A 15,689-nucleotide genomic window follows, 5' to 3' on the forward strand; every position below is an offset into this window, starting at 1 on the left:
CAATAGGTGCAGAAGTAGACCATTCAGCAATGGAGAAAATGTGCAAGACTTTGTTTAATGTGGGGGTGGGGGGGCATCAGCCTGACAGATCAGGGTGGAGTTAGAGACTGGGGACCATTTACTGCCAGCACTGATGTGTCGTCATCTTCCACCAGCTCCACTGATTGGAACACTCTTTGGCTAGAACCATGGTGACTACCAGAGCTAAGCTCCAGGTGGCATCATAAACCTCTCTGTGACTGGGTGACCTTCGCTGGAGGAGGGAGAGGGTTGCCGTTTGAACATTTTAGTTTGCTCACTCCTCGTCAGGGGGAAGTTCCTTTGAAGCTTTCCGTTGTAGCCTGCAGCTTCAAAGGCAAATTTCTGATGTCACATGCTCTCCAGTGAAATTGAATTACTGTAAAAATAGAAAGCATCTAGTCAAAAACAGGAAACGAGCAGCTTGAAAGTCTGCTCAGCTCAGTTGCTACTTAAAGCCACTGATTATACCCTTCCATATAAACCACAGTCATCCAGCACAGACACATGCCCTTTAGCCCATCTAGTCTATGCTAACCCAAATTCTCACAATCTGTGGGAGGAACACAGTAGGTCAAACGGATGACACTTCAAGCCGAAACTCTTAAGGGCTGGGGAAGATGCCAGAATTTTGGGGGGGGGGGGGGGGGAACAGTAATAGATGGTGCTTGGCCTGCAGAGTTCCTGCAATCATAACAATCTCTTCAGCACTCGACAAAGGCCAGTCAAAAGAAGCCAGGTAGGAGTAGACAGTGTTAGAGCCCTCAGGGTTGGGTCACAAACAAGAGAAAACCTGCAGATGCTGGAAATCTGAGCAACACACACACAAAATGCCAGAGGAACAGAGCAGACCAGGCAGCATCTATGGAAAAGAGTACAGACGTCTCGGGAATGAAACATCGACTGTACTCTTTTCCATAGATGCTGCCAGGTCTGCAGACTTTGGCTCAACGGGCTTCAGCATAAACAGGCCAAGGCTCACACAGGCGGAGATTCTAAGTGAGTTTCTATCAAGTATTTTCCCCTTTTTTTTGTCTATTGATACATTGTGCTGAGAATGGGTCATGGGTTAGTGGTGTGCTCTCTGTGTGAGGTGTGGGAACTCTGGGAGACCGCCAGCCTCGCTGATATCTACATGTGTACATCTAGCATTGAGTCTGGCTTTGTGGCTCAGAGGGGAAGGAGAGATGAGAAGCAGAGCTGTAATGGTAGGGATTCCATCATTCAAGGAGCAACAGCAGATCCTATGAACATAAGACACCCAGATGGAATTTTGCCTCACAGGTGCCAAGCTTGGGGATCTCTCAGATCCACATCATCAGGGGAGGTGGGGGTGAGCAGCCACAAGTCACAGGACCTATCAGTACCAATAACACAAGTAGGAAAAGGGAGGAGGTCCGAAAGAGAAAATATAGGGGGTTAGGTAGATGGAAGATCCCACAAGACAGACTCCACTTCCTCATCAAGGCAACCAAAGACACATTGCCCTGCCCCCAGTGGTTCAGCAGTGAGGATAGCCACCTCTGTGTGATCCCACCAATGCCAACTCCAAAATAACATCTTCCCACAAATTTCATCAGAAGGGATCACAGCCAAGTAGCAGTGGTTGGAGTTCCTGGGGGAAATTCAGAAGGCCCAGGATAGATACATCCCAAAGATGAAGTAATATTCTAAAGGGAGGATGAGCCAACCATCACTAACAAGGGAAGTCAAAGACAGCATAAAAGCCAAAACAAGGGCATATAATGGAGAAAAAATTACTGGGAAGTCAGAAGATTGGGAAGCTTTTAAAAACCAACAGAAGGCAACTAAAAAGCAAAACAGAGAAAAATTGAAGGTAAGATGGCCAAAAACAAGGTTTTCCAGATGCAAAGTGTAAAAGAAAGGCAAGAGTGGATATCAGATTGTTGGAAAATGACGCTGGAGAGGTAGTAATGGGGGACTAGGAAATGGCAGACTAACTGAATAAGTATTTTGCATCAGTCTTCACTGTGGAAGACACAAGCAGTATGGTGGAATCTCCAGGTGTCAGAGGTGCGGGAATGAAGTTACCATAGCTAGAGAGAAGGTTCTTGGGAAACTGAAAGGTCTGAAGGTAGACAAGTCACCTGGACCACAAGGTGTGCACCCCAAGGTTCTGAAAGAGGTGGCTGAATAGATCATGGAGGCATTATTGAAAGGTCATCCATCACTAATCACTAGATTCTGGAATGGTTCTGCAAGACTGGAAAATTATAAGAAGGGAGAGGGGCAGAAGAAAGAAAACTATAGGCCAGTTAGTTGAACATCAGTGTTTGGGGAGATGTTGGAGTCGATTATTAAGGACAAGTTATCAGGGTACTTAGAGGCACATAGTAAAACAGGCTAAAGTCAGCATAGTTTCCTCAAGGAAATCTTGCCTGACAAATCTGTTAGAATTCTTTGAAGAAATAACAAACAGGATAGACAAAGGAGAATCAGTAGATGTGTGTGTACACTTGGATTTTCAGAAGGCCTTTGACAAGGAGCCACACATGAAGCTATTTAACAAGCTATGAGCCCATGGCATTACAGGAAAAATTCTAGCATGGAGAAAGCAGTGGCTGATTGGCAGGAGGCAAAGAGTGGGAATAAAGGGAGGCTTTTCTGTTGGGAACTGGAGTGAAGTACACAGGATAGGACAGACGGTAAAAAAGCACAGATAGCATGCAGTCAGACTCTCAGGAAGACAGGTAGATGATGGGACATAATTGCAGCCAGCAGGGTGAGTATCAGTGCATTAGGGATGCAGAATCAAAAAAGGGTAACAAATACTGCACTCAAGGCACAAAGAACAAGAAATAAGGTGGGTGATCTTACTGCACTATTCCAGGTTGTCAGGTGTGAGATTGTGGCCATCTCTGAATCATGGCTGAAGGATGGTTGTAGTTGGGAGCTGAATGTCCAAGGTTACACATTGTGTCAGAGGGATAGGAAGGTCGGCAGAGTGGGTGGTGTGGCTCTACTGTTAAAGAATGGCATCAAATCAGTAGAAAGATGTGACATAAGATCAGAAGATGTTGAATCCTTGTGGGTTCAGTTAAAAAAAAAATCAACAAGGGTAAAAAGCCCTGATGGGAGTTAGATACAGACCTCCCAACAGTAGCTGCAAGCTGGACCACAGTTTAGAACAGGAAATACCAAAGGCATGTCAAAAGGGCAATGTTATAATAGTCATGGGAAATTTCAACATGCAGGTCGATTGGGAAAATCAGGTTGCTAATGGATCTCGAGAGTGTTGAATGCCTCAGAGATGGCTTTTTAGAGCAGTTTGTCATTGAGCCTACCAGGGGATCAGCTAAACTGGACTGGGTGTTATGTAATGAATCAGAGGTGATTAGGGAGCTTACAGTAAAAGAACCCTTAGGAAGCAGTGATTTCAATATGATTGACTTCAACTTGAAATTTGAGAGGGAGAAAGTTAAGTCTGATATAGCAGTATTGCAGTGGAGTAAAGGAAATTAGTGGTTTGAGAGAGGAGTTGGCCAAAGTGAACTGGAAGGAGGTGCTGGCAGAGATGACAGCAGAGCAGCAATGGTGAGAGTTTCTGGGAAAATGAGGACAGACATATTCCAAAACTAAGAAATAATCAAATGGTAAAATAGTACAACCATGACTGACAAGGGAAGTCAAAGCTATTGTAAAAGCAAAAGAAAGGGCATACAACAAAGCAAAAAATGAATGGGAAAGTAGAGGGTTGGCAAGTTTCTAAAAAATGTATAGAGAGCAACTTAAGAACATTAGAAGGGAAAAGATGAAATATGAAAGCAAGTCAGCAAATAATATCAAAGTGGATAGTAAAATTTTTTAAGTAAAAAAATATGTAGATATAATACTGCTGGAAAATGAGGCTGGAGAAATAATAACAGGGGCAAGGAGATGGCAGATAAACTAAGAGTATTTTGCATCAGTCTTCACTGTGGAAGACACCAGTAGTATGCCTGATGTGCAAGGGAAGGGAAGTGAGTAGTTACTACTACAAGGGAGGAAGTGCTCAAAGAGCCGAAAACCTAAGGGCTCATGTTGTCACCCGGATCAGATGAACTATACCCAAGGGTTCTGAAAGAGGTGGCAGTAGAGATTCTGGAGGCATTAGTAATGATCCTTCAAAAACCATTGGACTCTGGCATGGTGCCAGAGGACTAGGAAATTGCAAATGTCACTCTGCCCTTTAAGAAGGGAGGAAGTCAGCAGAAAGGAAACTATAGACCAGTTAGCCTGACCTCAGTGGTTGGGAAGATGTTGGAGTCATTTGGTAAGGATGAGGTGACGGAGTACTTGGTGACACATACAAGATTGGACAAAGTCAGCATAGATTCCTTAATGGAAAATCTTGCCCGACAAACCTGTTGGAATTTTTGAGGAGAGTACGTGTGGGGTAGATAAAGGGGATGCAGTGGATGTTGTATATTTGGACTTTCAGAAGGCCTTTGACAATGTACCACACATGAGGCTGCTTACCAATTTAAGAGCCCGTGGTATTACAGAAAAGTTATTGATATGGTTGTAGCATTGGCTGATTTGTAGGAGGCAGGAAGTGAGAATAAAAGGATCCTTTTCTAGTTGGCTGCCAGTGACTAGTAGTGTTCCACAGTGTTCGGTGTTGGGACCGCTTTTTTTGCTGTATATCAATGATTTAGATGATGGAATAGATGGCTTTGTTGCCAAATTTGCAGGAGATAAGAATGGTGAAGGGGCAGGTAGTGTTGAGGAAACAGGAATGCTGCAGAAGGACTTAAGACAGATTAGGAGAATGGATAAGAAAGTGGCAAATGAAATACAATGTTGGAAGTACAATGGTCATGCACTTTGGTAGTAGAAATAAATGTGCAGACTTTTTCAAATGGGGAGAAAATCCACAAATCTGTGATACAAAAGGACTTGGGAGTCCTTGTGCAGAACACTCAAAGGTTAACTTGCAGGTTGAGTTGGTGGTGAGGAAGGCAAATGCAATGTTAGCATTCGTTTCAAGAGGTCTAGAATACAAGAGTGAGGATGTGATGCTGAGGCTTTACAAGGCACTGGTGAGGCCTCACCTTGAGTAGTGTGAATAGCTTTGTGCTCCTCATCTAAAAAAAGATGTGGTGGCATTGGAGAGGGTTCAGAGGAGGTTCACAAGGATGATTCCAGGAATGAAAGGGTTATCATACAAGGAATATTTGATAGCTCTGGGACTGTTCTCGCTGGAATTTAGGATGGGGGGGGGGGGGGATCTCATTGAAACCTTTTGAATGTTGAAAGGCCTAAACAGTAGATGCAGAAAGGATGTTTCCCATGGTGGGAGAGTCTAGGACAGGAGGCTACAGCTTCGGGATAGAGGGGCATCCATTTAAAACAAATGTGCAGGAAATTCAATAGCCAGAGGTTAGTGAACTTGTGGAATTTGTTGCCACATGCAGCTGTGGAGGCCAGGTCGTTGGGTGTATTTAAGGCATAGATTGATAGGTTTTGATTGAGAGGTCGTTAATTGGAGTACAGTACTGCAGACGCAACAGGAGCGTTCCTGCACAGGTCAAACAAAGAGCTTGTATAATCCCAGTCTCTGTGAAAGGGAAGTACCCCATCGCACTTCTGTCATTGTGGGAACGGTCGTCATAGTAGTAAGATTTTGGCTCACAAAGCTTCGGCAAGAACAGATGGAAGCATGGTAAGTAGGTGAGTTCATTCCTTATTTTTTTTCTTCTTTAACTCTTGAGAGCATAGGGGACATGTCTACAGAGCCAGTGTTCAGTTCTGGGTGTTAGATATGGGATTTCCAGGAGACACCGAGTGTCCCTGATGGCCACATCTGCACCCCGTGCAGCGAGATGCAGCTCCTAGAGATGGAGTTAGGGAACTGGAGCTGCAGCTCGATGACCGTCTGCTTGTTAAGGAAAATGAGGCAGTGATAGACAGGGGCTACAGGAGACTGGTAATGGGTGACTATCTGGAGAGGGAAGGGAGAACGTCAGATACTGGATGTCCCTCAACAATAAGTACTCCATTTTGAGTGAGTACTGTGGGGGGAGGAAACCTACCTGCGGGAAGCAATAGCAGCCATGCCTCTGGCACTGTAGCTCAGAATGGCAGGGAACTGAAGAGGATGGCAGCAGTATTAGGGGACTATAGTCAGGGAGATAGATAGGTGATTCTGTGAACACCAAAAGCAAACGCAGGAGGGTGCCAGGTTTCTGTACGTGTCCACAATATCCTGAAAAGGGAGGGTGAGCACCAGAAGTCATGGTACATACTGGTACCAATGACATGGGTAGAAAAAGGGAGGAGATCCTGAAAAAAAAGTTAGCAAGGATGTTGAGAAGCAAGACCTCAAGGGTAGTAATCTCAGGAGATTGACAATGAGGAGAGGAATAGAGTGAGGTGGAAGGTAAATGTGTGGCTGAAGAATTGTAGCAGGGGGAAGGGATTCAGATTTCTGGATAATTATGATCTCTTCTGGGGCAGATGGGACCTGTACAAAAAGGATGTGTTGCACTTGAATCCAAGGGGAACCAATATTCTTGCGGACAGGTTTTCTAGAGCTGTTGGGAATGGTTTTAACTAATATGGCAGGGGGATTGGAACCAGTATGATAGAGCTGAGGATGAGCCAGTAGGTTTACAAGCGGATGATGGGTGTAACATGAATGTAAGGAAGGACAAGCTAATGACTGGGTACAAATGCAGACAGAGCAAAGAGTTAAATTGTACCAGAGAGGCAAAATTCAAAAGGGCGAAGAATACGGGACTGAAGGTGCTGTATTTAAATACATGTAGCATTCAGAATCAGGTCGAGGCACAATTAGAGATTGGTCGGTATGACATTGTGAAAATCAGTGAGCTGTGGCTGAAAGAAGGCCATAGTTGGGAGTTTAACATCAAAGCATATACTTTGTATTGAAGGGACAGACAGGAAGGCAGAGGCGGTGGTGAGGCTGTGTTGGCAACAGGTGGAATTACATCTTTAGAAACAGGCAACATCGGGTCAGAAAATGTTGAATCTTTGTGGGTGGAGTTAAGAAACCGCAAGGGTAATAAAAACCATTATTTAAATCGTGTGGGTGAGGAAGGCAAATGCAATGTTAGCATTCGTTTGAAAAGGACTTGAACATAAAAGCAAGGCTGCAATGTTGAGACTTTTTTTTAAAAAAGCAGTGAGCAGGATTGAGCCCCTTATCTCAGAAATGATGTGCTGAAACTGGAGAGGGTTGAAAGGAGGTTCCTGAAAATGATTCCAGGATTGAATGGCTTGTCACATGAAGAGTGTCTGATGGCTCTGGGCCTCTATTCACTACAATTCAGAAGGATGAGGGGTGACCTCATTGAAACCTACCGAATGGTGAAAGGCCGTGATAGAGTGGATGTGGAGAGGATGTTTCCTATGGTGGGAGAGTCTAAGAGCAGATGACACAGCCTCAGAATAGACGGGCCTCATTTTAGAACCGAGATGAGGGGGTTTCTTAGGCCAGAAGGTGGTGAATCTATGGAATTCTTTGTCACAGCAGCTGTGGAGGCCAAGTCTTTATGTATATTTAAGGCAGAAGTTGATAGATCCTTGATTGGTCAGGGTATGAAGGGATACAGGGAGAAAGCAGGAGATCAGGGCAGAAAGGAAAATTGTATCTGTCACAAAGAAAAGGTGGAGCAGACTCGATGGGCCAAATGGCCTGATTCTGCTGGATCTCATCTCCTCTCCTCGTTCACAGTTGAGATGCTGCAGGGAGCCTGTGTGCCTTTTACTGACCTGGTTACAAATCAAAAGTTACCACAAAGAATTCTACCTTTTTCAATTGGCTCAATTTCATAAACTTGTTCAAAACAAAGCTGACCTTACCTTTCCTTCATCTGCAAATCTCTTCAGGTAATCTTTCAATTCAGATTTTAAATCATTGTATTCTGTAAAAGGAAAAACTTTCTTTAAACCATAACACGCACCAGGATGAGTGAATCAGAATTTTATTTTTTCCCCTACAGCACAGCAGAGAAACCAGTGAAATAAGCCAATATTTTTAAAAGACATGCAAGTCAGACATGATAATTTCTCTGGCACCAGATTTCACAAGCTAAAATCTATTTGATTGTAATAATTGTGGTGTTTTGTGTTAAGTCCCCATTTCAGTGCCCATTAAAATGACAGTTAAATGTTTAAGTAGACTTAAATACCCCAGTAAGATTAAAATTCAGTCAAGACCCACACTTCAGCCTTGAACGTGATTTTCAATCCATAATACAACAAAATAGCTCCCAGAGACAGCAGAACTGTGATTTAGTCTTTCAGAAGCTGTGCAGTCAGAGTGATTGGGCAGCACCAAGTTAGCACAATGCGGCACTGTGCCAGCAATTAGTGTTCAGTTCTCAGGGTTGGGAGTTTGCGCGTTCTCCCGGTGTCCACACTGGTTCCTCCCACGTTCTAAAGGGCGTGCAGGCCCGGGTACGTTGTGGCCATTCTCGGCTGCAACAGCGAGCTGTCCCCAGCACATCCTCAGACTGTTGGTCTTTGAAGCAAATGACACATTTCACCGCATGTTTGTGCTGGAATAGGTGACAAAGCTAATTTGTTTTTAGAAACAGAAAACCTACAGCACAATACTGGCCCTTCAGCCCACAAAGTTGTGCCAAACATGTCCCTACCTCAGAAATTACTAGGCTTACCCATAGCCCTCTAATTTTCTAAGCTCCATGTAACCATCCAGGAGTCTCATAAAACACCCTATCGTTTCCGCCTCCAACACCGGTCGCTGGCAGCCCATTCCACGCACTCACCACTCTCTGCGTAAAAAAAACTCCCTGACATCTCCTCTGTACCTACTTACAAGCACATTAAAACTGTGAGCTCTCGTGTTAGCCATTTCAGCCCTGGGAAAAAGCCTCTGACTATCCACACAATCAATGCCTCTTATTATCTTGTATACCTCTATCAGGTCATCTCTCATCCTCCGTCACTCCAAGGAGAAAAGGCCAAGTTCACTCAACCTATTCTCATAAGGCATGCTCCCCAATCCAGGCAACATCCTTGTAAATCTCCTCTGCACCGTTTCTATGGCTTCCACATCCTTCCTGCAGAGATGTGACTGGAACTGAGCACAGTACTCCAAGTGGGGTCTGACCAGGGTTCTATATAGCTGCAATATTACCTCTCGGCTCTTAAATGCAATTCCACAATTGATGAAGGCCAATACACTGTATGCCGCCTTAACCACAGAGTCAACCTGCACAGCAGCTTTGAGTGTCCTATGGACACAGACCCCAAGATCCCTCTGATCCTCCACACTGCCCAGAGTCTTACCATTAATACTATATTCTGCCATCATATTAGACCTCCCAAAATGAACCACCTCAACTGCTATTTCTGGGTTGAACTTCATCTGCCACTTCTCAGCCCAGTTTTGTATCCTATCAATGAACCACTGTAACCCCTGACAGCCCTCCACACTATCCACAACACCCCAACCTTTGTGTCATCAGCAAATTTACTAACCCATCCCTCCACTTCCTCATCCAGGTCATTTATAAAAATTATGAAGAGTAAGGGTCCCAGAACAGATCCCTGAGGCACACCACTGGTCACCGAACCTCCATGCAGAATATGACCTGTCTACAACCACCCTTTGCCTTCTGTGGGCAAGCCAGTTCTGGATCCACAAAGCAAGGTCCCCTTGGATCCCATGCCTCCTTATTTTCTCAGTAAGCTTTGCATGGGGTACCTTATCAAATGCCTTGCTGAAATCCATATACAATACATCTACTGCTCTACCTTCATCAATAAACTCATCAATGAGTTTAGTCACATCCTCAGAAAAATTCAAACAGGCTCGTAAGGCACGACCTGCCCTTGACAAAGCCATGCTGACATATTATGCCTCTACAAATATTCATAAATCCTGCCTCTCAGGATCTTCTCCATCAACTTACCAGACAATGAGGTAAGACTCCGGTCTATAATTTCCTGGTCTATCTCTACTCCCTTTCTTAAATAAGGGAACAACATCCGCAACCCTCCAATCCTCTGGAACCTCTCCCGTCCCCATTGATGGTGAAAAGATCATCACCAGAGGCTCAGCAATCTCCTCCCTCGCGTCCCATCGTAGCCTGGGGTACATCTCATCCTGTCCGGGTTACTGTAGAGATACAGTAACTAGCCTTTCCCGACTATTTACACCCATGTGACTAACCCACGTGGCGTTGGAATATGGGGCGAAACCCACCCGGTCACAGGGAGAACGCGCAAACTCCTTACAGGCAGCAACAGGAATTGAACCCGGGTTGCTGGCGCTGTAGCGCTCGGTTACCAAGTAGCCACTGATCTTTATTTAAAAGCCACAAGCAGAACCAGACAACTATTCAAACACTTAACAGACTTAAACAAAAACGAACACGGTACCATAAATGAGTTCAACTTGCTGGATTCTATTCATATTGCTCAGGACAGCCATCAGTGGGTCACTTCTCTCTCGATCAGTCTCTTCATCACTTTTACCTTTGTTCTCATAAGCCAGTACTGTGTCAAACTCGTCCAAAAGAAACGAGATTTCGAGTTCTTTGTACAGGTTCTGCAAAGCAGTCATATTTAACAGAGATGGATACAGAATGCACAGCACAAAGTTTTTATCAGCAATGAAATAATTTAAAGAAAAACAAGCCATTTAATAAAATTCAGTCATAACTGAAACACTGGTTTCTTACAGTTGTTATAGCCAGGCTTGGGGTACTAGGGATGAGATCTCACTGCCTAGTAGATGCTCGCAATGGAGTACCTCTCAAATAGCCTCTGACAACCAAGTCCAGCTCCTGGCCGTCACTTGTGGCTCAACTACTGAGCCCGACGGAACCGATTCTACTGACACAGGAGGGTCAAAGGCAGGTTACGAGCAACTTCAAACCCATTGCCTGGAGCAGATGGTGTTCATTATTCCACGTTGGCAACCAACATTCCCTGACCAGTTCACGCAAAAATCTTCTACAGTGCAGTTGTTTGCCTAGTGATGTGTGTGCACTGAATAATTTCTTCAATAAAAGCAGTATAAATAAGCCAGTTACAAAATCTGCAGACAAATCATTGTAAACTCCATATTGTCAACACTGTCTACTCCAGAAACCGGAAAAGGAAATATGATTATGTATAATTGTGAAATATCCTTAACATACCAATGAGGTAGAGGACAACCTTTTGTGCGCAGTTTAAATTGCTTTGTGCACTAGTAGCAGAAGATGTGTGCATGCACACCTCAAAGGGAACATTGCTGACAGCTCATCTAGGAGGAGAAAAAAATCTCAACCCTTCACCTTGAAGCTGTACCCACTCGTGGGGAAGTAAACCCCGAGGGAAAATCCGGAGCTGGAGTCCCAAAGGCAGTTCGATGCTGACTGCTGCCGAACTGTTCCTTTGGGTTATCAGCTGCATGGAGGGGAAGCCTGCTGTTTGCTCTCCATATCGTACTGCCCAGGCTTGTGTAACACTTAAACAGCTGAGACGAAACATCCATGGTTGACCCCAAACAGCCGAACACCTCAAGGCGCAGAGGTCTATTTTATCACAATTGAAATGATGTGATCTAAACACTAGTGAACACAATACTAGTCGTCAAGAATTCATCCACAGTTTAATCTTTTTGTTTTAAAAAAACCTGGAGTACATGCTGTCAAATTCCTCCTCCTCATCAACACTTGCAAATTGTGCATTGGCAAGCCTCCAGCAGAACATCAGCTGGCATTTGTAATATTTGAAGAGTTAGCTTTCTTTTAAGATGAATTATTCAATGCTGTGGTTAGACAGATTTCCAAGACTCAATATACTTTATGACTAGGTATCCAGAGAAACAGTACAGGCTAGAAGTGCAAGAAAAAAAACATCTTGCAAATCTTCAGAGTCACAGGATTTAAGAAACCCAGAAGCAGGATTCAATGTTTCATAAGATGTGAACCCAGTATCCTTGATTTAAAATCATTTATCTATTTAAATGTGCATTTACAAGGCATCTTAAACCATTTCAGAATGCTACATGCAGAAAAGCACACAAAAATCTTTATTCCTAACATTAAAAACAGATTAAAGTTCTGTACTCAGTTTTTTAAACCTATGATTACAGGAAGCCATGATAGTGGGGAAATTAAGTGTGGTCAGGAAGCTACATGACCCTACAGAGGGCAGCAAAAACCGTCAAGATGATCACTGGGGTCTTCCTCACCCACTGTGACCAAACAGTCCAAAGTATTGTTGAGGATCCCTACCACTCAGCCCACAATCTCCAATCCACTACCATCAGGACTCGCACTGTCAGACTGCCCAACAGCTTCTTACCCTGTCACCACCGACAACAGCGAGATGTATACTGTTTACCTGTGCTGCACATTATATGCATTTTGAATTATATTTTAGACTTATGGTAATATTTTTGTTTTATGTGCTGTGTGTGATATATGTATTATGGGTGCACCATGGTCCAGAGGAACATTGTTTCATTAGTTTGTATAAAATCAGATGACAATAAACTTTAACTTAATTGGAGAGTGGAGGCCAACCTACCATGCAGGATGGGCAGGTGCACAACGTGTTACGCCAGTTATGAGGCCAGTAGGTGGCACAGTCTCTCTGCATGCCCCCTCTCTTCCTCAGCTGTTGCAGTTTGCAGCCAGCATCCTCCTCTTTCACACTGCAACTTGCTTCGTCGTCACTCACTGCCTGAGAGAGAAATCAAACTTTAAATTCTAGACCAAACACAAATTACAAAGAGGATACAACATGCTGGCATTAGTGATATGAATGCATGTTACTGACGCAGTTCAAAATGATATATGCCGCCAGCCTCTGGCAAGAGTGAAAGTCCCCCAAGCTCAATGCTTTTCAAGATTTTGTCGCAATGATTAAAATCACTGATTATACTTCACCGATAATGGGGAAGAGAGAAACATTGGCTGCATCGTTTACATTTATTGTAATTCAAAGTACGAATCACAATCAGGTTTAAATTCACAGGCGTACAGTACTGGGCACCCTAGCCATATACGTGTGCCTAAGACTTCTGGACATTACCGTACTTGTCAAAGAGGAGCAGAGAGCGAGGAGAGGAAAGGATGTTGGGAACAGTGAATGTGGAGTGCCACAGGAAAGGTGTGGGACATGTGGCAGGGGAGTGCCAGGGGTAGGGATTGGCGCAAGTGCAGACACACCCAGCAAGATCATTTCATTCCAAACAATTAATTTCTTGGTCATTACAGAATTTCTCTCTGGTGCTTCCTGCTCCCTTCCTCTTTTCCCTACCATGATTCCCCTCTCCCTGCCCTCTTCCCACTCTCAGTCCACAATGGAAACCCCCACCAGAATCAGGTTTATCACTCACATGTCAAGAAATCTGGGTTTTTTTTGTGTCAGCAGTATAGCACAAAACAAAATTACAACAGTACCGAGCAAAGGCCTCAGGCACGCCAGCTAAAAAATGTGATCAAGACTTTTGCATAGTACTGCATGATGTGAGATGGGTTTTGCAGCAGCTATACATTGCTACACATTAAAAACTATAATGTAAAAGTATTAAATTGGATTAAATTTAATAAGCAGTTGAGCAAAAAAAAGTGAATTGTATTATTGTACAAATCCTAAAGGAGTAACAGAGGCTAAACAAGCACAGCCCCATCCTCCTCGATGGGACGGGATCTTCTGTATCCGAGTTTCATAGTGCCTGGTAGCAACGTTCTCTCAGTGTTTCAATTTTTAATTTCCAGAATAGGATTTGAACGCAGGACCTTGCAGTTCAGGGGCAGGGGTACGGGTCATACACAGGCACTGTTGGCTGGAAGGACATGTTGGCTGTAACAATCACTCAAAACTAATACCCCATACCCAGAATACGACAGCAAAGCGTCTTTACTGCTGGCCAATCACAACTAGTGCAGGGGGGCCTGCAAGTTCAAGAAGCTAAAGTCAGTTGCATCAGCGTTACAGTAGAGTAAAGGAAAATAAAGGCTTGAGAGAGAGGAACTGCCCAAAGTTGATTGGAAGGGAACACTAGCAGGGATGATGGCAGAACAGCAATGTCTGGAAGTTTTGGGAGCAATTCAGAAGGCGCAGGATAGATACATCCCAAAGAGGAAGTACTCTAAAGTTGGGATTATGCAACAGTTGCTGACAAGAGAAGTCAAAGCCAAGGAGAGGGCATATACTAGAGCAAAGATTAGAGGATTGGGAAACTTTTAAAAACCACAGAAGACAACTAAAAAGTAATAAAGGTTAAAATAGGATACAAAAGTAAACTAGCTAGTAATAAAGATGATACCAAAAGTGTCTTCAGATACACAAGGTATAAAAGAGAGGTGAGAGTGGATGTTGGACTGCTGGAAAATGATGCTGGAGGGGTAGTAGTGGAGGACAACAAAATAGCAGACAAACTGAATCTTCCCTCACTGTGGAAGACACTAGTAGTATGGTGAAAGTTCTAGGTGTCGGGACAGAAGGAAGTGTTGTTACTATTACTGAGGAGAAGTTGGGTTCCAGGTACAACAGACTATTAAGGTGGCAAACAGAATGTTGGCCTTCATTGCTAGAGGGATTGAATTCAAGAGCAGGGAGGTCATGCTGCAACTATACAGGGTACTGGTGAGGCCACACCTGGAGTACTGTGTGCAGTTCTGGTCTCCATACTTGAGGAAGGATATACTGGCTTTGGAGGCAGTGCAGAGAAGGTTCACCAGGTTGATTCCAGAAATGAAGGGGTTAACCTATGAGGATTGATTGAGTCGCCTGGGACTATACTCTCTGGAATTCAGAAGAAAGAGAAGGGATCTTATAGAAACATACAAAATTTTGAAAGGGATAGATAAGATAGAAGTAGGAAAGTTGTTTCCATTGGTAGGTGAGACTGGAACTAGGGGACATTGCCTGAAGATCCAGGGGAGAAGATTTAGGACAAAGATGCTGAGAAACTTTTTCCCAGGGAGTGGTGAATCTGTGGAATTCTCTGCCCAGGGAAACAGTTGAGGCTTCTTCATTAAATATATCTAAGATACAGTTAGATAGGTTTTTACATATTAAGGTTTATGGGGAAAAGGCAGGTAGATGGAGCTGAGTTTACGGACAGATCAGCCATGATCTTATTGAATGGCGGGGCAGGCTCGATGGGCCAGATGGCCTACTCCTGCTCCTATTTCTTATGTTCTTGGGAAGCTTAAAAGTCTGAAGGTAGATCAGACACGTGGACCAGATAGACAACATGACAGGTTTCTGAAAGAGGGACTGTAGCTGAAGAGATTGTGGAGGCATTAGTAATGATCTGTCAAGAATACTAGATTCTGAAATGGTTCACAAAGACTAGAAAATTGCAGAAGTCACTCCACTCTTCATGAAAGGAGACAGGCAGAAGAAAGGAAATTATAGGCCACTAAGTCTGACCTTAGTGTTAGGAAGATGTTGGAGACAATTATTGAGAACGAGTTTTTTTGGGTAGTTGGAGACACAACACATTTTTCTAAAAAAAGACCAAAGACAGCATGGCTTCCTTCATGGAAAATCTTGACTGACAAATTTGTTAGAATTCTTTGAGGAAAGAACAGGCAAGGATAGACAAAGGAGAGTCAGTGGATGTTGTTTACGTGTTTTCAGATGGCCTTTGACAAGGTGCCACACACGATGCTGCTAAACAGTACAACAGCCAATGGTATTACAGGAAAAATACTAGCATTGACAGA

At 43.8% G+C, this 15,689-nt stretch overlaps 1 protein-coding gene across 1 annotated transcript in view; it reads right to left on the minus strand.

Moving 5' to 3' along the window:
* ubr7 (ubiquitin protein ligase E3 component n-recognin 7) overlaps positions 1-15,689 on the minus strand; it is a 51,687-nt gene that overhangs the window by 1,213 nt on the left and 34,785 nt on the right. Inside the window, exons 8-10 of the mRNA XM_059962772.1 lie at positions 12,535-12,690; positions 10,393-10,561; positions 7,846-7,907 (exon numbers count right to left, since the gene is read on the minus strand). Coding sequence (XP_059818755.1) covers positions 7,846-7,907; positions 10,393-10,561; positions 12,535-12,690 — 387 coding nt within the window. The remainder of the gene's footprint in view (positions 1-7,845; positions 7,908-10,392; positions 10,562-12,534; positions 12,691-15,689) is intronic.

This window comes from Hypanus sabinus, chromosome 2, assembly GCF_030144855.1.
Source record: "Hypanus sabinus isolate sHypSab1 chromosome 2, sHypSab1.hap1, whole genome shotgun sequence".
Classification (NCBI taxonomy): domain Eukaryota; kingdom Metazoa; phylum Chordata; class Chondrichthyes; order Myliobatiformes; family Dasyatidae; genus Hypanus; species Hypanus sabinus.